The sequence below is a fragment of the Bos taurus genome, chromosome 20 (assembly GCF_002263795.3).
Source record: "Bos taurus isolate L1 Dominette 01449 registration number 42190680 breed Hereford chromosome 20, ARS-UCD2.0, whole genome shotgun sequence".
Taxonomy (NCBI): domain Eukaryota; kingdom Metazoa; phylum Chordata; class Mammalia; order Artiodactyla; family Bovidae; genus Bos; species Bos taurus.
The window spans coordinates 39429066-39454700 of NC_037347.1; the positions used below are offsets into that span (position 1 = coordinate 39429066).

Consider the following 25635-nt stretch of genomic DNA (forward strand, 5'->3'; position numbering starts at 1 on the left):
ATATGTACTCAAAAATGTACTCAGCCAATTTTTTTTTACTATAATGCTAAAGTGGTTTCTAGTTTTCATATATTTAAGAGTATCACCAGGGTGAATATCCTTAAGGCTAAATATTTTCACCCATCCTTATTTCCTAAGTATTCCTCTAAGTGTTGATATGTACTATATACATTTGCTTTTTGTAAGTATAATGTCATATAATTTTGTAACTTGAATCTCTCTCCACTTAATTTATTAAATGCACTTTCCCAGTTGCTGCATAATTTTTTAAGCTTAGTATTTGTAAGAACTCTAGAACATTCCTCTCTGTGGATGGAATAATTTATTTGCATACTCCTCCAAAATATGGGTTTCTCTCCATTTTTTATTAATGTAAATAATATGACAAAAAAATTCTATGTTTTAGATTCTTTCCTTCACATAACTTCCCTTAAGTGGATCAAAAATCATAACCGTGGCTAACCCAATAGTATTATTTATTAAACAGGTTTATAGTAGAGAAATGAATGTGTGAACAGGGCTCACAATGGGCTTAAAAGTTATCAAAGCCTCAAAGATAAGTAACATTCACCACATTATACCTGGAGCCATGAAATGAGACCTCTGTCTGATTGAGGACTTGCTTGACTATTTGAGAGAATTCTTCCGCAGCGAGGAACAAGCTGTACAGACTCTTTTTGACCAACTTTGGTGAAATGACTTAGAAATACATTTTTAAAAATGAATAATAATGATATTATGGCTTCCTTTAAATGAGGTTGGCATAGCCGCTCCATCTTAACCACGACCTAAGCACTGTTTTGTTTCTGGTATCGAGTGGCCATATTCCTAATCAAACACTCCAGCTCTCTCATGACCAAGGAGACGCAGATGCTAGTCAGTAAACTGGGTCTCAATTTAGATAATTTTTGCCTATAGGACACAAGCTAGTTATTTAGCCTACATCAGATCCAAGTTCATGACTGGTCTTGGCGTGGTTCTCCAACCACTTCAGCTAATGAACTACAGACACCAAATAACTTCACAGCATGGATACAAAACCCAGTTGGGTTGTACATAACAAGCCAGGCCCTCTGATGATGCTTGTTAATGTCATATAACACAATCAGAAGTGGCCAAGAGGACATTCAGACCACTCTGAAGGAAACCCACCCAGAAAATCCCTCTGCCCGTCTATTTCTGTCCACATGGGGAGAGTAGTAAATATTGAGCAAACAGGAGCCAGAGGAATGAAGGGGCTGGGGGTGGGGCTGTTGACAATGAGCAGTGTTTCCATGCTGCATTCATTCATTCATTCATTCATTCATCACACTCTCTGGAGAAGGGAGCTGGGCTTGATGCTGCAGACAGAGCAGGCACAATGATCTCATCCTGCCTACCATGGTTCTCTGTGTGGGAAGGGCAGAAGTGGCTTTCCAAACGCACTCCAAAACGCAGGAATCTATAGTACCAGGGTCCCACGACTATGGGACTTACTTGAACACTCAGCAGAACTTACCAAACTACCCATCTTCCAGCTCTTCATGGGGCACAGCTGATGCCCTGAGACCCGTCCCAGGGCCAGATCCACCACTCAGGGATAGCTGTGCCCCTAACAGTCTAAGGCACAGCCAGGCTGGCCTAAGTCCAGCCCTTTGTAATTTTCAACACAAAAAACTGTACACACATTCCTTAAGTCACAGGTCCCAATGTATCTGCAGGTCCGGATCTTCCAGGAACAGGTCTAACTGCTTCGCTTTGCTTTGCTTTCCATGTTCTCTGCCCCAGTTAATCTCTGACACCGAAGGATTTCAGACCAATCAGTGGGAATCTAGCTACTGGGCTTTACCAGAACATGTTTTGGTTACAGTTTATCCATAATTATCACTGGTTAGTTGCCATGGTACTATGGAAAGAGGAATTTGAAATCCAATCTCAGGACTTTACTTGGCTGGCTGGAATATCTTGCAGCTCCGCCAACCAACACCTGTGCACAGCAGACACTACAGACACTGTGGGGAAGCCATGGCTTGGGGAGGCGTGGCTTTGGGGAGGGCGTGACTTGTGGAAAGGCGTGGTTTGTGGAGAGGGCGTGGCTTTTGAGGGCATGGCTTGTGGAGAAGGCGTGGCTTGTGGGGCCAGAGTCCCCAGGCACCAATCCTGGTTCCTGCTTCACCTTTCTGATTTGGACAGATGTTATGTTGATCCTATAATTCACATGTTCACGTCCTCACCCCCTTATTGCCTTATTTAGAAATAGGGTGCTGACAGGTGTGATTAGCTAAGATGAAGTCATTCTGAAGAAAGGTGGGCCCCTAATCCAATAATAGTGGTGTCCTCATGAAAAGGGGAAATTTGGACAGAGACCCACACACAGAGAATGTGTGTGAAGATGAAGGCAGATCTGGGAGATGCACGCATAAGCCAAGGAAACGCCAAAGATTGCCAGCAAACCAGCAGAAGCAAGGAGAGGTGTGGGGAACACATTCTTCCTCATGGCCCCCATTCTGCTGACACCTTGATCTCAGACTCCCATTGTCCAAGAGTATGAAACAATACATCCCTGTTATTTAAGCCACTCCATTTATACTACTTGTTACAACCATGCTAGCAATCTAACACAGCAAGTTACTGTGTCACAGCTTTCTCATCTGTAAAATGGGTATAAGAAAGGTACTCCTCTAACAGAGACAAGAAGCAGATTACAATTTGTTGTTTAGAACAATGCCTGGCAGAGCATTTGAATGTTAATGTTCTCCAAACAGTCTTTTTTAATCAAGGAGATTCTCACTCTTTTTTTTTTGTCTTAAACCTCTTGAAGTTTCCTACAAAGCTGCTTAGTGAAAGGCGAGTGTGATAACAGCCCACGCCAGATTTCTCAGGAGATGGGGAGTACCCTCCCTTGACTGGCGTGCCGAGGCAGGGTGTGGTGCAACAGGAATCATCTTCTCTGCTCTTGGTCTCACACCCACTCAAAGCACCATATCCCTTCCCTCCCCACATCAGCCACCACCGGAGCCTCGGCCCTAGAGTCCTGGCCCTTTCCTCCCATTAGTCTCTCAAAAACCTAAACCGTCCTACCACCCCAAATGCAATCATCTTCAACCCTCATTCTGCAACTTTATCAACATCACCCGCCCTTAGCTTCCAATGCTGTGCAGAAGTCCATCCCTCCCACCTAAACTCAGTTATTCGGTTCATCTCCCTCTTGTCGATCTCTCCTCTGGACAGCCCCCCACCAATATTGACTTCCTCTCTTAATCCTAACCTACCAGTCAAGAAGGCCCAGCCCCAAACTCACCCTTTCCAATGAAGCCCTCCCTTAACCCTTATAGTATTTATCACTGGGGCTCCTGGTTTTGTTTTGAGTGACACAAGCCTTCTGTTGCTGTATCTGTTTCATGCATGTCAATCACAGTATCTCAACTAGACAGTAAACTTAGAGACCATCCATGCATCACACACTACTGAAGACCTACTAATGCCAGGCACCAGGCAAGGCAGCAGGGTTAACAGGTATCATTGGGTAGTACTTATTGAAAACTTACTATGTGCCAGACTTTATCCTAATCCTCACAATGATGCTGGAAGGTGCTGGCATCACCCTGGTTTACAGATGAGAAAATCAAAGATGAGAGATTATGTAACCTGTACAATATTGTATAGATAGTAAAGGATAAAACTGGGACAAGATAAACAGGGTTGAGAAATAGTATAATGGGTCAGCTGTAACCAGACCCCAAAGAATGTGAATTAAGGCACTGCCCATTTGGAAGGATGCTAATAATTATATACAGGCGTACATCAGAGATATTATGGGTTCAGTTTCAGACCACTGTAATAAAGCAAATATTGCAATAAGGAAGTCAGGAACTTTTTGGTTTCCCAGTACATATAAAAGTCATGTTTACACTATAGTCTATTAAATATGTGATAGAATTATGTCTAAAGAAACAATGTGCATAACAGTGAAAAATTATAAAACAAAAAACAACAGCATTATAAAAGACGACAGATCATGACAACAAATATAACAATAATGAAAAGGTTTGAAATATTGTAAGAATTACCTAAGTATGACACAGAGAAATGAAGTGAGCAAATGATGTTGGAAAAATGGTGCCAAAAGACTCGCTCGATGCAGCGTTGCCATAAACCTTCAATTTTCTTAGAAAAAATAAGCAATATCTGAAAAGCACAATAACATGAGGCATGCTTGTATATGAGATATATATATTATATCTCATATATGACAAGGTGATACATATTAACCACTGGCATCCTTCCAAATGGGCATTGCCCTTATTCTTTGGAGTCTGGTTATATATCCATATCTGAAGACAGAGCTAGCTATACCATACATTAATGACTTAGATTAAATAGGCATGCCTACTAAGTTTTGGGGATTCCCAGGTGGCTCAGTGGTAAAGAATCTACCTGCAATGCAGGAGACACAGGAGATGCAGGTTCGATCCTGGGGTCGGGAAGATCCCCTAGAGGAGGGCATGGCAACACACTCCAGTATTCTTGCCAGGAAAATTCCATAGGCAGAGGAGCCAGGCCAGCTGCAATCCATGGGGTTGCAAAGAGTCAGACATGACTGAGTGGCTGAGCAGGATAAGATGGATGACAATGTGATTATGGTAAGAGTTAGAATTTAGTGCAAAAACCAGCGCAACAGAATTACTGAACAAACTTAACTAAGAAAATAAAATTTAACTGGGATAAATATAGTGTCTTGCATTTGGATTCAAATATTCAACAGCCCAAGCCCACAAAGAGAATGACAAGGCTTTGCAAGCAACAGAGGTAGAAAAGAATAGTAAACTATGAATGCAAAGGGGAATGCGGGTAAAAAAAAAAAAAATTATGTCAGGTTATAGTAATAAAGCTACATGACTGAGAAGTGGAAAATGCCACTATTTTAAGTTCTTTTGCAACAAATCTAATGTTTTTCTCAGAATTCTAAGCCTCAGCTTGAAAGTATGTCAAACGGGCATATATGTTCAAATGAAACTGATATAATTAAGAATCCTCATGTTTCACAATTTAATCGACTGCACACTGACCAAATGAATGTATGCACTTTAGTGTAACCTACAACTAAGTTTAAAATGTATAATTGTAGGCTGACATCACTCCCAAACTTCCCTGTGAAGGTATAGGATCAGGTCAGGACAGTTCCCATCGCCACAAACAATCTCAGAATGATGACTGTATGGTATACTTAACACAGGTCCTTTTAATCCCACTTCTTATCAAACCCAACCTACTACTGGACTAAAAGGAAAAACCTAATTGACAACCTAATGTCACCAGTTGGTAACACTTAGGAGCAGTTTCCATTTCAAACATGGAAAAAGCACTTCACGTCACATGAACAGCATGTCCACCAACAGAACAATGGAGAATTGGACAAATGGCAACCGATGTTCACTACCGGGGTAAAAGCAATCAAAACGAAGGACATACGACACACCTTTACCACCTAACCCTTCAGATGAAACTCCATGTGGAAACTGCCTGTGGCCAAGCGTAATGGTTTTCCAGGGCTGCCACCAGAAAATACCACTAACTGGGTGGCTTAAAACAACAAAAATGTACCGTCTCCCAGCTCTGGAGGCTAGAAGCCCAAGATCAAGGTGTCGGCAGGGCTGTTTCCTCCTGAGGGTGAATCTGCTCCACACCTCTCTCCTCACTTCTAGGGGTCTGAAGACAATCTTCGGTCTTACAGGTGCATCACAGAGTTCCCCGCCTTCATCTCCACGTGGTGTTCTTCCTGTCTCTACACATAGTCTTCCCTCTGCCCAGGTCTGTGCCCGAGTGTCCCCTTTTCATAAGGACATCAGTCATATTGGATTAGCATTCATCTTAATAACTTCATTCTAACTTAATTACCTCTATTAAGATCCAATTTCCAAATAAGGTCACATACTGAGGACCTCAGTATGTGACTTCAATATATCTTTTGGGGGATGGGTAGCAATTCAACCCAGATCACTGAGTTGATCTACTCCAGGACCCATTCCTCCTATCCCTTGAGGTGTCGCTGGTTTCATGGCTGCCATCCGGAGAGAGTGTTTTCCTCTCAGAATTCCTTCACTTTTCACTTTCCTGCATTGGAGAAGGAAATGGCAACCCACTCCAGTGTTCTTGCCTGGAGAATCCCAGGGACAGGGGAGCCTGGTGGGCTGCCGTCTCTGGGGTCGCACAGAGTCAGACACAACTGAAGAGACTTAGCAGCAGCAGCTAGGTAGGGGCATGTGATTAAAGCTCCAGTAAGTTCCATGTGAGGGGAGAATGATTTGTGTGACTTTGGGGTCACATCCTTCAAAAAAAGAAGATGCTACTAGATTTCCGTGATGGTTCAGTGGCTCAGACTCCACGCTCCCAATGCAGGGGACCTGGATTCCACTCCTGGTCAGGAAACTAAGATCCCACATGCTACAACTAAGACCTGGCACAGCCAAATAAATAAATAATTTTTTTTTTAAAGGAGATGCTTGGGGTTCATTCTCCCTCTTTCTGGTTCTCATATACAGAATATGCACCATGAACAGCCTAGACCAGCACTGTCCAAAGGAATTAGTAAGATATAAGGCATTTTAAAGTTTCTAGGAGCCATATTAAAGAAGAAGGAACAAGGGGAGTGAATTTTAAATTTACTTAATTCATTATCTGGAATATTAGCATTTCAATGTGTAATTATAAATATTATTATTAAGGTATTTGGTACTAAATCTTTGAAATCTGGTGGGTATCTCACATTTATGGAATACCTCCATTTGGACTAGCCACATTTCAAGTGCTCAAGAGCCACAGGCAGCAACCGCCTATTACAAAATACAGTGCAGCTCGGGAGGGCAGCAGCAGGACATTATAGAGGAGCCTGGGTCCCTGGACGAGTCCACGAAGCAGACCTGTCCTGCTGGCTCTGGAGTGTTGGAAATGTTTACTTAAGGAAACAGTTCTATCTATTCAATTTCACGTATCTTGTTATCACAGCCTACCCCATATCATAATAAATATGTCCTCTGGGGTCTCCCAGAAGGACCCTGCAGCTTCTCAGTTATGAAACAACCCTTTAAAGCATGGACGCTGACTCTCATGGAAAAATAAAGAAACCTCCAAAATCACAGCCCCAGTTTGAAAAATTACCATAGAAACATTCTCAGCATTGAAAAATACATTTCAAAATAAACCCATCCCAGGAGAACATGTGGTTCCTCAGACTTTTTTTGTTCTTTTCCCACATTATAAATCTCTGCACCTCCTGGTCAGTCAGCCCACTGGACAGCCCAAGAGGAAGGAGGAAGGGAGATACCATGTCCTTCAGCCTACTGAGAAGATAGAAAATGAAATCCTTTCAGGCAGTGCTTCTTAAAAAGTGAAACTAATTTCACATGGTAACAACTAATAATTGGAAAACGAAGTCAATCAGAACATACTGACTTGCCTTGTTTAAAGGGAGATGGGGACTCAAAAGGAAAGTCAATGCTTGTCACTAATGTCATCTTAATAGACACTGTGCCTTCAACTCATGCTGATACCTGCTGCCATAGAAATGCAAAGAACCACCTCCTATGGCAAAGATCTGTGGAAAGAAACTCAACTGAAAAATCTCCACGGAATGAATTCAGAAGCAACTTCTATTTCACTTCAAAAGAAAAGTTACATACAAGAATTTGTCAAGCAAAAAACACCGATGCCAGCCATAGTTCAAGATGATTAGGTAATTGATTTCAGAATAAAGAGATAGGAGGTAATAACCTAGATGATTCTCTGCTTGTGGAGACGATCAGATTTCCCCAAGTTTAGGGGCCAGCTTCTGAGTTCCATATCAGTTTCCAGCTACAGCTGGAATGATATCAGGTTTAACCAAGAATTCCTGCAATTATGGTCTGGGGTAACTAGAGTGATAACCACTTTGCCTTCTTGCTTTTCTTTTTCTTTGGAATGTTTTTGTTTGCTGCCTCCTGTACAATATTACAGAACTCCATCCACAGTTTTTCAGGTACACTGTTTACAAGTTCTAATACTTTGACAAACCAAGACTGTGTCGAAAAGCAGAGACATTACTCTGCCGACAAAGATCTGTATCAGTTAAGTTCAGTTGCTCAGTCATGTCCGACTCTGTGCGACCCCATGAACTGCAGCATGCCAGGCCTCCCTGTCCATCACCAACTCCCAGAGTTTACTAAAACTCATGTCCATTGAGTAGGTGATGCCATCCAACCATCTCATCCTCTGTCGGTCGTCCCCTTTTCCTCCCACCTTCAACCTTTCTCAGCATCAGGGTCTTTTCCAATGAGTCAGTTCTTTGCATCAGGTGGCCAAAGTATTGCAATTTCAGCTTCAGCATCAGTCCTTCCAATGAATATTCAGGACTGATTTCCTTTTGGATGGACTGGTTGGATCTCCATGCAGTCCAAGGGACTTCAAGAGTCTTCTCCAACACCACACTTCAAAAGTATCAATTCTTCGGTGCTCAACCTTCTTTGTAGTCCAATTCTCACATCCATACATGACCACTGGAAAAACCATAGCGCCAACAAGACAGACCTTTGTTGGCAAAGTTATATCTCTGCTTTTTAATATGCTGTCTAGTGTGGTCATAACTTTCCTTCCAAGGAATAAGCATCTTTTAATTTCATGGCTGCAATCACCATCTGCAGTGATTTTGGAACCCCCAAAATGAAGTCTGTCACTGTTTCCACTGCTTCCCCATCTATTTGCCATGAAGTGACGGGATTGGATGCCATGATCTTCGTTTTCTGAATGTTGAGCTTTAAGCCAACTTTTTCACTCTCCTCTTTCACTTTCATCAAGAGGCTCTTTAGTTCTTCGCTTTCTGCCATAAGGATAGTGTTATCTGCATATCTGAGGTTAATGATATCTCTCCTGGCAATCTTGATTCCAGCTTGTGCTTCCTCCAGCCCAGTGTTTCTCATGATATACTCTGCATATAAGTTAAATAAGCAGGGTGACAATATACAGCCTTGACATACTCCTTTCCCTATTTAGAACCAGTCTGTTGTTCCATGTCCAGTTCTAACTGTTGCTTCTTGACTTGCATACATATTTCTCAAGAGGCAGGTCAGGTGGTCTGGTATTCCCATCTCTTTAAGAATTTTCCACTGTTTGTGGTGATCCACAAGGTCAAAGGCTTTGGCATAGTCAATAAAGCAGAAATAGATGTTTTTCTGGATCTGTATAGCCTTGACTATACAGTCAAGGCTATAGTATAGTATAGTCAAGGCTATAGTCTTCACAGTGATCATGTACAGTTGTGAGAACTGGACTGTAAAGAAGGCTGAGCACTGAAGAATTGATGCCTTCAAACAATGGTGCTGAAGAAGACTCCTGAGAGTCTCTTGGACAGCAAGGAGATCAAACCAGTCACTCTTAAGGGAAATCAACCCTGAATACTCATTGGAAGGACTGACGCTGAAGCTGAAGCTCCAGTATTTTGGTCATCTGATGTGAACAGGTGACTCACTGGAAAAAGCCCTGTTGCTGGGAAAGATTGAGGGCAGAAAGAGAAGAGGGCGTCAGAGGATGAGATGGCTGGATGGCATCACCAATGCAATGGACATGAACTTGGGCAAACTTCAGGAGATGGTGAAGGACAGGGAGGCCTGGCATACTGCGGTCCATGGGGTCTCAAAGAGTCGGACACAACTGGCTAACTGAACAACTAGAATGAGGTTGTGGTCTAGTTAGCCAGTAATGGGGCTTCCATTTAGAATTAGAATTAGTTTTCTGAACTACAGAGGAAGAGCAGAAAGCAGCAGCATCTGTCCTCTCTTGCTTCTCAAGTTCAGTTTCAAGTGCATCTGCCTCCCACAAAGCAACCCAGAGCCTCCTCTGCCCACGGAATGACACTATTAGTAAGCTTTGCCGCCATCAGTGGCAAGCGCTGATAACGACAAAATCAATCCATGGGTCTTTATCTATTTATTAAATAAAGCATTTAATGCTCTAAAGCATTAGAGCATTGAAGCAAAATTCACTTTCTGCAGTCTGCAGCTTTGAAACTTAAGAAAGGGAATGCCCTGTGTCAACAACTATTGCTCTGGCATTAAGAGAAACTGGGATTCAGATCTCTCTGCCATTTATCAAACCTGCAACTTTACCCAAGTTACTTAACTTCTCTCAACCTTAACTTCTCTTTGTAAATTGCTATTACAGGAGTAGTCTTTATTGGATACAATTTTGTAAGCATTACATGTGAAGGATTTTGGTACAGTGCCTGGCACATGGCAAGAATTAAATCAATGGGAACTCTTCTCCTAATTTCTCTTGTAGTAGGTCAGTGATCAATACATGTTTACTCATGTGATTGTATTTATTCTTGTGATTAACATTATGTTTAGGCACTGCCCCTTCATGGATCACAGCCTTGTCACGGCAAAGGGGCTTGTGCAACTCAGTGAAGCTATAAGCAATGCTGTGCAGGGCCATTCAAGACAGACAGGTTACAGTGATGAGTTCTGACAAAACGTGGTCCACTGGAGGAGGGAATGGCAAACCACTCCAGTATTCTTGCCTAGAGAACTCCATGGACGGTAGGGAAGGCAAAGAGATATGACCATTCAGAAGATACGGCCACCTGATCCAAAGAGTCAACTCATTGGAAAAGATCCTAATGCTGGGAAAGATTGAAGGCAAAAGAAGGGGGCGGCAGAGAATGAAATGTTTAGAGAGCATCACTGACTCAATAAATATGAATTTGAGCAAACTCCGGCAGACAGTGGAGGACAGAGGAGCCTGGCGTGATGCAGTCCACGAAATCGCCAAGAGTCAGAAACGACTTAGCAACTGAACAACAAAATTAGGCACCAACACCCATTAAAAAATTGTGATACTCTGGCCTCACTTTATTAGACACTGAAAATGTACAGTCCAAAAGATGAAGAAACTGTGAAGCTAAAGTTTATGAGCACACGTGCTCAGTTGGAGGTGCCGGGGCTTTGGGGAATCTGTTCTAGGACAGAAAAGGATGGAGGCATGTTTGGGGCTGAACTGTGAGCCCCACGCCTGACACACACCTTGTGAAATTATCAGTTGAAGTCTTAAGTACTCAGAATATCATCTCATCTGGAGATAGGGTCTTTACAAAGGTCATCAAGTTAAAATGAGGTCCTTAGGGTGGGTCCTAATCCAATAAGGCTAGTTTTCTCATGAAAAGGAGAATTTGAAGAGGGACAGAGACAAGTAGAGTGATCGCCACGTGAAGATGAAGGTAGAGACCAAGGTGATGCATCTCAATGACTGTCAGCAAACCACCCAACAAAGCTGAGAGAGACACGGATCAGATTCACCTTCACAGCCCTCAGGGGGCAGGAAGCAACCCCACCAACACCTTAATCTCAAACTTCTGGTCACCATAACTGTGAGATAATACACTACTGTTGTATAAGCCACTCAAGGCATGTTCACAGCAAGTCTAGGTAACTAATGGGTTTCCCTCGTAGCTCAGTGGTAAAGAATCCACCTGCCAATGCTGGAGACAGGGGTTTGATCCCATGGTCTGGAAGATCCCCTGGAGTAGGGAATGGCAACCCACTTCAGTATTCTTGTCTGCAAAATCCCATGGACAGAGGAGCCTAGCGGGCTGCAGTCCATGGGGTTGCAAAAGATTCAGATGACTGAGGGGTAGACTTTCACTCCCCCCACCCCCACCCCAGGAAATTAATACAAGGTAAAATCAGGCAGCAGCGGATTCCTCACTAAGATGGGCTGACAGGACCTGGAAACTATGTAGCATGACACATTCTCTGCTCAAGTTTACAAGAGACTCAGGCCTCTTCCCCAAAAGGTCACCTCTGATGTATTTTTAAATCTATGGGGGAAAAAAAGAGGCTAAGCTTTACAATAGATTTAGCCAAGGTTCCTCTGTCAAAAGAGGCTCGGATTTTAAAAACTTTTTTTTTTTTTTTTTGCATGTGAGGTGGGGGAGGGAGGCTTGGGCATCTGTAAAAACTTATTATAAACAACTAAAAACCTGAAAAAATACCTTGGCAGAGATGCCGATTATTGACCTTCACAAGAGCCACTCTCTCAACAGGCAACAAATTCAAACTCCTGTCTAAGCAGGATGTGTCTGGTTCCTCAAGATTCATGGGGTGTGTGCATTCTTTGGCTGAAAGCTGCCATCATTAGTAGCTGCTCCATAAAGAAATACCATTAATTTAATCTCTCATGGATACAGCCATTTCAAACTGGATGCCTCTTTTTTCCCCCCTAAATGGCATGTCCACTGCTTCCCTGTTACAGTGGAAAACATAATTGGGAACAAATCTTTCATAAAATTAAGCACACACCCACAAAGTAAACTCTGAAGGCCTCGAACATGTTGGAGAGGCAGTTCTCAAGATTTGTTACAAAGAGCTTTCAACCCTTTTTTCCGCATCCCTCAACCTCCACCCCTTTCACTCAAGGCACTAAAAATTGGCATTTACAAAGAAATTCCAGAAGCCTGAGCATTTTATTAGCAAAGGGAAATCCCAACCTTCTTGGCTTCATTTCTCATGATGACAGCTCATTTTTCCAAGTGGAACCACGTACTGGTTGCTGCAAATATTTAAAGAGGTAAAGAAGCTACTTTCAAACTAGTCATAAAAGAAAGAAATAATGATGATTTAGAACCCTGTACTTACTTTACAAGCATAAAAACTCAAGTTCATCCATTTTTTAGACTAGAATGAAAAATTTACAGTGTTCTTACGCAAAGACTCAGAGCCATGCCATGGACATTCTCTTGGGCTCCTTAAGCATCACTGTTGTGCAGGACAAGGGCTGGTTTTGGAAAGCGAGTCCACCCACTGTGCCTCACGACATGCTCGCCAGCATGACCCTCTCCTCCTCTCCTAACCACCCTTCCAATCCTATGCCTCCCTGAGGCCTAGAAGAAGCTTCAGCTCCATAAACCTCCTACCAATTTCCCCATTTCCAGTGATTCACTCCTCTTTGAAAATCTGTAGCATTTATCATTCAGGTCTCCTAATTTAACAACTGGTTATATCATCCTGGATATCCTATTAATATCTACATTCTATAGGATTTGTATTTTGCCTGAGTTATTGCCTGTGTGTAGTTTTTCTCCTCCCACATGGGTTTTTTAGTTTCTTCAAGACAACCAGCATCCTGCATATTTCTCCAGTATCCCTTCCAGTACCAAACCCAGTTCAAAGATGACCAAATCAAGTTAGAAACAGGAATTGGAAAATGTCACCTATATTAGGGGAACATTTGTTAAGCTCCATGACTTTCTTTGGCCTCTGTGGGTTACCTGCAGGCTCCCTATTAAGTTTAGGGATGGAAGCCACTAGACAAGGATGGTATCTAACCACAGCCCAAAGACACAGGCTAGGTCCTTCCCCTAGGTCATGCACAGAAACTCAGCCGCCTGAGTCAAGCATTCTGGAAAGGATGCTCGGAAGAAATCTCTGCCTGCCTGATGGTCCTAGTGCAGCACAATGACCTTAAAGGCGTCCACGGGGGCTCCTCTGGGCCACACTTGTCCTTTCTCACTCCTGGGTTTTACGCTCAATGGTCACAAACTCATTTGGCTGCAAGACCTCCCAGACACAGGCTGGCTGAAATGTGATCATGCCCGCGGGTCACCTGCCTTCTCTTTACGAGAGCCCGAACATGATCTGCTGTCCCTCTTCCTCCTACCCCCCAGAAACACAAAGGGCCTTTTCTTTCTCCTCCTTTCAGCCTCCCACAAAGACCAGCGGGCAAATTTGATGGGTGGGTTTAGGGTTATTCTCTAAGAGACACCACTCACTTCGGGTAAAGAAAATTACAGTTTGGCTCATTGCACTGAATGTAAACAGTTTAGAACTTGTTTTTCTTGTAACAAGTGACACATGGGGATGCATACACATACACCAAAAAATGAAAGCCTAAAGCACCCAGTGAAAAGCAAAATCCCCCCAACCCCTCACCCCGCCCCCAACCCACTCCCAGTTCTGTGTCCCTCCCGAGAGATAGCAAATTAGTTACCAGGTTATTTTGCTCTCCAGACCACATAGGCTTTTCTGCCTACTTCTCATTGTGTTTGCTTTTTTTATAAACCATAATTATACTATCGACTCATTCTTTACTTTCAATCAGCAATTTCTACATAATAATTTTCTTTTTTTTACTTTTCTGATAGCTCAGTTGGTAAAGGATCCGCCTGCAATACAGGAGACCCGAGTTCGATTCCTAGGTCGAGAAGATCCACTGGAGAAGGGATAGGCTACCCTCTCCAGTATTCTTGGGCTTCCCTGGTGGCTCAGCTGGTAAAGAATCCACCTGCAATGTGGGAGACCTGGGTTAGATCCCTGAGTTGGGAAGATCCTCTGGAGAAGGGCGACCCACTCCAGTATTCTGGCCTGGAGAATTCCATGGTCTGCATAGTCCATGGGGTCACAAAGAGTTGGACACAAATGAGCGACTTTCACTTTTATTTTGCCTTTTAAAACACTTTTACATGACAATTTACATTTCATCTCCAATTACTTTTCAAAGGAAGGTCATCAGTAGTGAATTTCCCTCTTTATTTTTTCAATAATAATTTTCAATTTTAAAAATATTCAGAGTCAGTAAAAGATTTCACACATGAAATTAAGTTTGCACCAGCAAAAATATCATTTTGCAGTCTGTCCTATTTGACTGTTTTAAATTTTAGACACAAGTAAAAATTCCCAGTGGTCACACAGAGAATAAGAGAGAACAAGCTGCTTCTTTCGTGTTACAATCACACTGATGTAATTTTCATCTAAAATCTACTGCTTAAAGTACATGTTGTAAGAGAGAAAAGGCCCTCACTGCCAAGGTTTGTGCTCTGAAGACCACTAACAATGCCCGAGCAAGAGGTAGTAACCTTCCCAAATAAAGCTTGTGGTGAGTCTGAACCTGTCTGCCAACCATACAGCTGAAGTCCTCTCAACTCCAGCATGGGTGTCTGTGAGTAAGAAAGAGGTAGAAAGATGTACCAAGCACCTCAAGGATGCCAGGCCTAAAACGTGTGCCTTACAGGCATTAGAACACTTAACCTTCACAACTTCACGAGGTAATACTATCTTCAGTTTTCAGGTGAGGAGCCTGGGTGTTCAGGAAGGGGAACAGACTTGCCCAAGGCCACAGACATAGGTCTGAAGTGGCTTTCCCAAGCTACTGCCTGGATTGCTGTTTCATAAAATCAGACCTGCATCCACATTTTCTCTTTTGCAAAACCTGGGGGCTGGAATCAGGCTACTTGGGCACAAACACTGACAACTTTTAGCTAGAAGAACACAGGCCCAGGCAAGGGACTGGAGCTCCTTGGGTCTCAGTTTCTTCATCTGGAAAATGAGCCTGCCAATAATACTTACCACATAAGGGTTGCAGCAAGATTAAACAAAGTTCACATAATGAGCTTGGCACAGCACCTGACATAAAGTAAATATTTTATAATGGTTAGCTCTTGCTATCCTATGGCTGATTAACAAGCTGGGCTTTGAAACGATTTTCTTTTCTGCTTTTATTCCCTCCATCTTGCAGTGGAGGGATTACGCTTTGGGAAGCAATTTGGGGTGAAATTGGGGAGCCATCTGATACCATCTGACCCCATAATATCAATTTCTTTTGCTCTCCTCTCCCAAGCTTGCTCTTCTAACATTTCTTCCCTTTGTGCTAACTGCCAAAATCTAAGCCTTTCAACTGCCAAATTCCAGAAGATTTTAATAGTGTTATTACTGTGACTTTTTTTTCCCCTAAATCATGGAAATATTTCAGTTTTTATTTAAAAAACTAGATTCCAGCAATACCCTCCCTACAGCCACCAGTTTATAAACCTAAAGTGTATGCTCCTATTATTTCCCCCCTGCCCCTGTTCATATATCATGGAAGTCTAGACTGATTAAATTTTGCTAAAACAATTTCAGTTTGTACAAATGGAAGCTGCCCAATGGAATGGAAAAGGTATTTGTGAACCTAGTCACACAAGTTATAAACCCGAATCGGCCTGGCTGGGCAACATTTTCCATTTAACTGCCTTTTCCTTATTAACTGAAAGTCCAATGAGATCTAGAGGCTGTAGCATCACTTGGCCAACAAATGAGAAGACTGAAGGGAGTTTTCTCATGGGAGTGGCAGGGCAAGAGGTCAAGGAAGTCAGATGACCAACGCTGTCACTCCAGCCAAAGGTTACCCGGACAACTTCGGCCAAGTCACATTCTCTGAGTCTTAGATAACTTACCTGAAGAATGAGGAAGTCAAGTCCGCTTTTCTCCAAAAACCCTTTCTCCTTAGAGCTCAAACTTCCTTTCGGCATAACAAGATTCTGCAATCATTCCACAAGCACCTCCTCCAGTCTGGGGCTTATCAGGGCAGTAAGTTACATGTCATGATGTAGCCTCAGGAGATAAGCTTCAGCCAAGAGGAGGTATGTGTGTTTGCGTGTGTATGTGCATGTGTGACGTGTTAGCCGTAAGACACGGTCTCCACTCATTGTAAAAATGTGGTTGTGCCAAGCTGTCATATAATTCACAGCAAAGCAATAAAATCCAGGTTTACTTTTAATTACCCAATGTTAAATGACAGCCAAGCAAGCCCATTAGGAGGGTGACATCGCTGAGCTTCCATCAAACATCCTTCCATGTATTTCTCCCCTTCAACAACTCTGCTCAAAGTATCTGCAGCAGCTAGCACAAGACTGGAGCCTCGGCAGGGTTTATGAGCTGACCTTCTGTTATAATAGCATCACATATAATCCTACTGCTATGTTCCTTTTCTCCATTTTCTCCTCTGAGAGACTTTGTCTCATAATTCAGGCATCATCACTGGTTCAGTTCAGTTCAGTCGCTCAGTCATGTCCGACTCTTTGCGACCCCATGAATCTCAGCACACCACACCTCCCTGTCCATCACCAACTCCTGGAGTTCACTCAAACTCATGTCCATCAGGTTGGTGATGCCATCCAGCCATCTCATCCTCTGTCGTCCCCTTCTCCTCCTGCCCCCAATCCCTCCCAGCATCAGAATCTTTTCCAATGAGTCAACTCTTCGCATGAGGTGGCCAAAGTACTGGAGTTTCAGCTTTAGCATCACTGGTTACTCCAATTCAAAGGCTTGAATGATGAATAACAAATGAGGAAGAACCCAGGAATTAAGGGGGAATAAAGGTGCAGGCGGCAATAGATATTGCTGTTTTACCACAAAAGCCTTAACAGAATTTAAGTTTTCTAAATGCCCAGCATGAACCGCGTTAACACATAATTCCTTAACCGCTCTCTAAAAATGACATTCTGAGTCAGATTTGGGGGGATTTAGAAATGCTGAGGTATTTTACTCTTTTTTTTAAGATGTTAATTTGACTGTTTCTTTCTCTACAAGGCACTGACATCAGAAGTAAAAAAAAAAAAAAAAAAGTCCTTTTTAGAAGGTATATACACAAACAGCAAGAACACATCATTCACAAAAGCCACACTGAGCTGGGACCCAGAGCACTTCTGACTTACGTAGTTGATTAACCCAGCATCTTATCAAGGTCCAAGGGAGGGTGTTTCTGCAGCCAGACGTGAGTCACAAGTACTTACATCACTCTTCCTGAACTTGGCTTTCAAGCTCTTCATGTTTAGTCCATTCAGCTTTCCACAGCTCTAGAGGAGACCTTCAGCATCTAGCCAGAAGGAGAAAAAAAGAAATTAAGTATCAAGGTTTCCTGGCGCAGAAATTAAGTATCAAGGTTTCCTGGCGCAAATGGTAACGAATCTGCCTATAATATAGGGGACCCAGGTTTGATCCCTCGGGTTGGGAAGATCCCATGGAGAAGGGAATGGCAACCCACTCCAGTATTCTTGCCTGGAGAATCCCATGGACAGAGGAGCCTGGTGGACTATAGTCCATGGGGTCACAAAGAATCAGACATGACTGAGCAACTCACACACACACATGCACACACTTCAAGGTTTCCAAACAAACACTACAGTGACTCCTTCCCAAGTGGACTGGGACTTTGGGCCATGGGTAAGCGTCTGGGTTTGAGTTAGGAAGGTGGTCAGGGTTAAGGGCTGGGAAGTGGTACAGAATGTTATGTTCTTCCCATTTGTGATACTCCTTTGAAGCATCCCACATTTTCAAGTTAACTGAAACTTCATTTTCTTCCAACTCCTCATTCAAAGTAGAACAAGCTTAAGTAAAGGCTGGCCTGTCACTGCACAAAACTCAGTGCCTAACTCCCTCCTCTCCATCCCCTTCACGGTACAGTTACAGCCTCCACCTTCTCTGAAAGGGCCACAGGAGTGAGGCATACTGAAGCGCAGCTCATATTCCAGATGCCATTCATTCCCTATTTATTTTTCTCAGTGTGTTTTTTTCCCCCTCATAGATGCACAGGGCAATGAGGGAAAAATGTGAGAAAAAACAAAACCTCCCTCATCAAATACCTCATTCCTCAGGAAGCCACTCAAAACAGTGAAAGACTCTCCCCAGGTCCTCATGGGACCCAGTGATTCCAATCCGGAGCTCGAAAAGTCTTATGAAACCACCTCATTCAGGAGGGATCTGTGGTGCCTTTAGAAAATGAAGGTAAATTTTTGGAATGACAGTATATCTGTACTTTTTTTTTTTTTTTTTTTTTAGTTTATTTGGCTGTGGCAGGTCTTATGTGCATCCTGCAGGATCTAGTTTCCTGACTAGGGGATCGAACCCAGGCCCCCTGCATTGGGATTGCGGAGTCTTCATCGACTGGACCACCAGCGAAGTCCCTGTACTTTTTTCGGGGAAGTTCCTATTTTCATTAGATTCTGCAAAGGCATTGTCACCCTTCAAAAGGTAAGATCTCACTATGGACCCCACTATGGATCCAGTGAGAGCCCCTCATTTTCCAGAGGGAGAGATGGAACCTCAAAGTGAAGAAACCTGTCTGCATTCCCCACACCTCTGTATGATAAAATTCAGAACCAAAGTCGGACTGATGGGTGAATGCCTTTTCCACTGCCCTACAGCTTTAAAACTAAAACCTGAAAGTAAACTCCTGGGCTAAAACATGGCATGAACTTGACCTCTTCCATCCTGAAACCTGGAAAGTGTATGTTCAGGTCAAAAATGACAGAAAAATCTACGTGCAAGTTCTCATCACCTGGAAAGCACTCAAGAAATGTAACGTCAAGCCTCAGCTGACAAAGTGAGAACAGGGGAACATTAACAGGCCAGTCTATTTGAGGACTAAGGAACGATGGTCAGATGTTGACTAGGTTGATCATTACCTTTCAAAAGCCTTTCAAGGTCATCATGTTCATCCACCATCTTTATTCTGGACTAAACTGATCTGAGGAAACAGATGGCACGGTGGGGGCGGGTAGGAAATGCAGGCAACTGAACGGCTGGACCCATTCCTCTTGAGGTCTTTGCTGTCACCTCCAGAAGTGGTCCAGTGGCTCCCTGGGTTCTAATTTGTTAATTTCTGACTTTCATTATTGCTGCTACCCTTAAGCAGGGCCCTTTGGACCGGTCACAAAGCACCTCAATGACATTAATCTGGAGGCCACACCATTCCTGTGGCCTCCCTGTGGTCCCTTTCAATCTTCCCAGCCTCAGCAGGAGTGACAGAATGTCCGTTGCCTTGGAAACCGCACACACTGTAATTACACCTTGTTAAGTGCCATGTACTTAACCACAGAGAAGGCTGGGCTGGTACCTGAATGGCAAAGTGCAAACTCTGAGGACAGTGCTTCTGGAAGGTGGCCCCCCAACTTAATCTGAATCAGAAGAATCTGGGGACACTGCTGAATGTAAAATTCCCTGGAAATTGAATCTCAAGGGCGGGGCCTAGGCATCTGCTTGGTTGACTCTGGCATACAAGTTTGAGAAGTTAGAAATAAGGTATGTGGAACTGGAAATATCCTTATCAAAGCTGTGCTGGTTTATGAACCAGCCCTTCATCATGTCAGAACAACCATCTTTTGATGAATCCAAGTAGAAACCATGATAAGCAGATGTTCCCAACCTGACAGTGGCTCATGGTTCTCCACCAAATGCAGCTAGAAGATGGAAATTGCCCTTGAAGTTCAATTCCTTCCACCCTCCAGGTGAAGTGCTACCAACCAAGAAAACAGGACAAATCCATGCACCAGGAAAAGAAGCAAAGAGAAATCCAGCCTTGGATAACCCACAAACTGTGTAACCCACCAAGGTGGAACCACCCAAAGCATCCTTTCAAGCAAGAACACAATGTCTCAGGCAAAGTTGGGTCAGATTTTTGTTTGAGGTCATGGGGCACGTAGGGCCGGAGGTGGGGGGGCATGTTTCACGGGTGTGGGCACTAGTAGCTTGGTGTATTTGTCTTCGTCTCCCCCTCACCCCTCAGTATGGCAGTGAGAAGTATGCAAAGGCTCATTTAAAGAGGATTAAGTAAATAAAGCAAGTAATTCCAAAAACTCCCAGGGGGAGGTATTAGCTGTGAAAATGAATGTTTTCCTGGAAGCTTTGGGTGTTTGAGAGCTGGGTGGTCCAAGGGTATAACTCTGGGATGACAGAGATGGGGGTCAAGGGTAAAAAGGTTTGGAAACCCACAAAATAGTAACTAGAAACAAGAACTGTAGCTGGGGATAATTAAAGTTAGTAACAAATTACTGCTTTCCCAGAATTGGTAAAAGGACCTAACTCCAGGACCTAATCCTGGAAGTCAGGACTTGTGGGAAGTCACCTGGGCTCCCTTTGCCTCAGTAGCCCCCTCTTCCCCAAAAGGATCCAAGAGTCAATCATGACTTGCCTTCCTTGGGTCAGCTGGAATCTTTCGGCTCCAACTCGCAGATTCAAATTTTCAAAGCCCAGACTGGATAAAGTGACATCTATCAACTTAGTTAAACCAAACTAAGAGCAGTCCTTGGAAAAGTAACTAGGTGCTTAGGTCAAAAGAGCTGTGATTAAGCTGAATTAGCTGCATGGGAGTCTAATTTGGATGGTTCAAAAAGAGAAGGGCATGTTTCACATATACAGGAAAAGGTATTTGAATTAAATCTTCTCATTTCAAGCAGATGAAAAAGCCTGTCTATCCACTGAGCAGAAATGTTGGTCAGTTTACTCCATGCTCAACCCAAAATAAGTCACCAAGCATTGCTTCATTGCCAGTTACCAAGCGATGTCACTCCATCAGTGAGGATGGAATAGGGCAGGGAGGCACAGACTGTTCCCCTTTCATCTGAAAGACTAGAGCCAACAAGCAGGGTTTGTTAATCCATTTTCCCTTTAAAAATAATGTAACTCTCAACCAAAGCTTAACATGAACTACCCTTATCGAATAGAATTTCTAGCCTGAATCAAAAAGCCTTGATGTTAGCCTATAGAGCTATACTGTGAACTAATAAGTTAGACTTCTATGAGTATTAAAAATGACATAACCAACATAGAATTTTCCTTTTGGGGTGATGGAAATGTTCTACATTTATTGCTATGATGGCTGTACAACCTGTGAACACACCAAAAACCGATCGACTGTACCATTCAAATGGATAAATTGAATAGCATGTGACTTATCTCAACAAAGATGTTAATTCTTTAACTCTTATTTTTTTTTAATAGTTTAATAACCTTCATTCTTCTCCAATCTGTAGAGCTAGGAAAATTTCAGGTTGAGAACCTCTTTGATTAAAAATGAATTTTGAAGGAACAAAGGTTAATAAGCAATGCCCGTAGCGCTAAAAGGCTCCTTGCTCCTAAATTCTCTTTAGCTATTTCTCTACCACAAGCCATCTCCAACTGAAATGTAATCATGAGGAAAAGAGAGGCAAAAAGTTCCTTTCTTCTATCACCAAACTACTCCTTCTCTCCCTCACCCCCTCCTCCATCCCTACATGTGACCCAAGGTTATTTCATAAGACAATGCTGACAACTATGTCAGCCCGTAAGGGCCCGCTTGGAGCCCCAGCCAGGTATTTGGATTCTGTAAACAGAAGTGAGGCTCAGAATTGGGTTTTTTTTCTTTGTTTTTTGGTCATGGTCCACAGCATGTGGGATCTTAGTTCCCTAACCAGGGATTGAACTCACACCTCCTGCACTGGAAGTGCAGAGTCTTAACCATTGGACTTCAAAGGAAGTCTCTTGTAATTTTTTTTTTTTAACGTACAAGGTGACTTGGATGCTCAATGAGATTGAGAACCACTGTTCTATACCTATCATACCACCTAATCATACCTATAATTGACAATTTCATTAAAAATAATTTAGAGACACTGCATAAGTAGATATTATAGATCTTTATTTCTGAACATTGACAGAATCTTTCAAAATATTGTGGGTGGATGAGAGGGGAGCATTCTACATTAAAAGCAAAAGAGAAACTAGCTGGTTACCATGGCCGCTAAGAAACAATAACTCACAGAGGCAAATGGCAGCTATACACACACGTGCCTTTTCCTGAATCACAGGGATGTATTAGCATCCAAGATGCCATACCCCAGGATTCAAGGGCAGTGGTTTAAAATAGTTCCCTCTGAGTCACTGGAGGACCTGAGTGAATAACAATGTTCTTGCTCTAACTAATCCCTCCATCATGGAATGTGAGATGCTTCCTCAGAATCTTCAGCAACACCAGAAATACTAAATGTGCACCCCCGGACAGACTTCAAGAATTTTTCTTCCAAGTGAAAAGTACATGAGACTTAAAATCCAAAGCACTGGAGATGACACTGAACAAATGCAAGACACTGAAATTACAACACTTCTCTCTTGCTCAGCATCCACCTCTTCTCCCTTGAGTACCTGCTTCTACAATCATCCCTCTCCAGCAAATGGAATTTTAACCCAAAGCTGTATAAACACTCAAGGTGGCAAAACAAATACATGCTGTAAAAGGTCTCCCTGGATAAAGAAGTCCCTGACGAGAGAGCCTGTCCTGCCATCTAAACTGCCCCTGGGGGCAGAAGCTGCTTTAAGACTCTGCCTCCTGGATGGAAATCCCTGAGGGCTAGGAAAAATCAGAGAAGTCTTCACCACAAAGGTAGGGATCCGAGTGTCTCTAAAAGGAAACTCAGGATCTGGGCAAGCTGACGAGAAGAGGGCTCCTCGTCGGGCCTTTCTGACAAGACGGGGCACAGCAGTCCCAGGGGAAGGTCAAACACCCGTCCAAACTCTGCCAGCAGTCCTTTAAGCTTCTCTTGGGAGGCTGAGCGGGCATGGTGGGAACTGATGCAAACTTCTCTCTGAAGAAAGTCTCCATTCCCTGACCCTTTTAGACCCTGGATGTAAGCAAGAGGGGTTCAAGAGTCCCAATTACCAGTTTTTCTGGCAAATCTGAAAATGTACACCTCAGGCTATTTACATTGGAATGGAGGACTTTCAGGGTAGAGTTTTCATTTTGCTTATTACTTGGGTGCTAGCCAATGGCATAAAAATCAATAAATGTTTCCCGAAGGAATGAGTAGGACAGAGATACAGGTTAGGTGCCTGGGTAGACTGTAGACTTCATCTTTGACCTCAGCAAGGCTTTTTATGGTCCTAAATGGACTGGGTTAGCTGCAATGGGATTAAGTAAATGCCGTGATCAGTTTTCACATGTACATATAAAAGCACTACGTTTTTAAAAACCCCAAACCACCATCTCATTTGGCCTATGAAACTTATCAAGTTGCTCCTCTTTGCTCCCTCTGCTTCCCTCTCTCTAAGCTGTGCACCTCCTGCAGCATCTCCCTAATCTTTACATGCTGAGTTTAGCCAAGGGAGCTGACCATTTGAATAATGGAATGTAAGAGTCAACAGAGAGCAAGAACCAGCTGCTAAAACCCCAGGGGGCAAGTGCTTAGGACAGAGATTTTATCAGCCTCATGCAAAGCAGGCCAAGGGCTCCACCAGATCTGCATGCCTGATCTATTATTTTTGCTTGAGATTCTACCACTTCCAGGTAGGGAACCTCTCAACAAGGAAAAAGTACATCCTAGCTGCTGCTGCTAAGTCGCTTCAGTCGTGTCTGACTCTGTGCGACCCCATAGACAGCAGCCCACCAGGCTCCCCCGTCCCTGGGATTCCCCAGGCAAGAACACTGGAATGGGCTGCCATTTCCTTCTCCAATGCAGGAAAGTGAAAAGTGAAAGTGAAGTCACTCGGTCGTGTCCGACTCTTAGCGACCCCATGGACTGCAGCCTACCAGGCTCCTCCGCCCATGGGATTTTCCAGGCAAGAGTACTGGAGTGGGGGGCCATCGCCTTCTCCAACACCCTAGCTGCACCTGATGCTAAAGCTGAGGCTTTAGCATCTGCCCACCTGATGCGAAGAACTGACTCATTGGAAAAGACCCTGATGCTGGAAAGATTGACAGCAGGAGGAGAAGGGGACAACAGAGGATGAGATGGTTGGATGGTATCACCGACTCTGTGGACATCAGTTTGAGCAAGCTCCAGGAGACGGTGAAGGACAGGGAAGCCTGGCAAGCTGCAGTCCCTGGGGTCACAAAGAGTGGGACATGACTGAGTGACTGAAGTGAGCAACACCCAAGCGTTCACCTCTGACCTCAGCAGGACTTTCTCCATGGTCCACACTCAGAGGAAGTTCACTGAGGCTGAGAGAAAGGATGGGTGAACAAGCGTTCATGCTAAGTCGCTTCAGTCCTGTCCGAGTCTGTGTGACCCTATGGACTGTAGCCTGCCAGGCTCCTCTGTCCATGGGATTTCCCAGGCAAGAATACTGGAGTGGGTTGCCATGCCCTCCTCCAGGGGATTTTCCTGACCCAGGGATCGAACCCGTCTCTTAGGTCTCCTGCATTGGCAGGCAGGTTCTTTACCACTCAGTGCCACCCGAACAAGCACTGGGTGTCAAATTGGAAGCACAAAGATTCAACAGACATTTCATTGCGGCCAGTCCAAGATGCCCAATTTCAAAGGATTTAGCTAAAAACTGGTAACAGGACTCTTGAACCCTCACTCACATCCAGGGTTTAAACGGGTCAGAGCACATGGAGACTGGGGGAGTTTCTTTCTCCACTCCAGCGTTCTTGCCTGGAGAACCCCAGGGACGGAGGAGCCTGTGGGCTGCCATCTATGGGGTCGCACAGAGTCGGACACGACTGAAGAGACTTAGCAGCAGCAGCAGCAGCTTTCTTGGGAAGGAATGATGCAATGATTCCCACCAGGCCTACTCAACCTAATGAGAAAGGCCCACAGGACTACTTAGAGAGACTGGACAGGGGTCTGATCCTCGCCTGGAAAATCTACAAGTTTGGAGAGAAATTGGCCTAAGTTCTAAGGGTGGGAATGAAGGCATGGTAGCTGCTGGGCTGTGATCAGCCTGATGCTGAAGTTTATCTGTGCACACATGTCTGTCTCCTGTAAACCAGACATAGGCAATGCATGGAAGGGTAGTAAGCTGTCTTGGATTCTGCCTAACAGAGTGGATTACAGGGTGAAGAGGGCAGAGAGAGTCCGAGTCCCAGACAGAAAAGCAACAAAGCAGAACCTGCAACACAGGAATCAGAGGCGTCCCTAGTGACGGTCCAGGAGTGGAACCGGGAGAGAGAGGGATCTTCCAAGGCCTCCTCTGCTGGTTTGCTAGGACTGTGTAACAAAGTGTCACATCTGGTGGCTTATGCAACAGAAATCTGTATCCTCACCATTCTGGGCACTAGAAGTCCAAGACGGTGGTAACAGCAAAGCCAATTCTGATTTATTCTGAGGCCTCTTGGACTGCAAGG

General features: G+C 43.8%; 1 protein-coding gene across 6 annotated transcripts in view; it reads right to left on the reverse strand.

Annotated features, from left to right (window-relative positions):
• RAI14 (retinoic acid induced 14) overlaps positions 1-25635 on the reverse strand; it is a 162054-nt gene that overhangs the window by 116005 nt on the left and 20414 nt on the right. For all 6 annotated transcript variants that reach the window (XM_024981509.2, XM_024981508.2, XM_024981507.2 and 3 more), the window contains exon 2: positions 17552-17634. In XM_024981509.2, the coding sequence (XP_024837277.1) occupies positions 17552-17587 (36 nt within the window). In that variant the 5' untranslated portion in view covers positions 17588-17634. The remainder of the gene's footprint in view (positions 1-17551; positions 17635-25635) is intronic.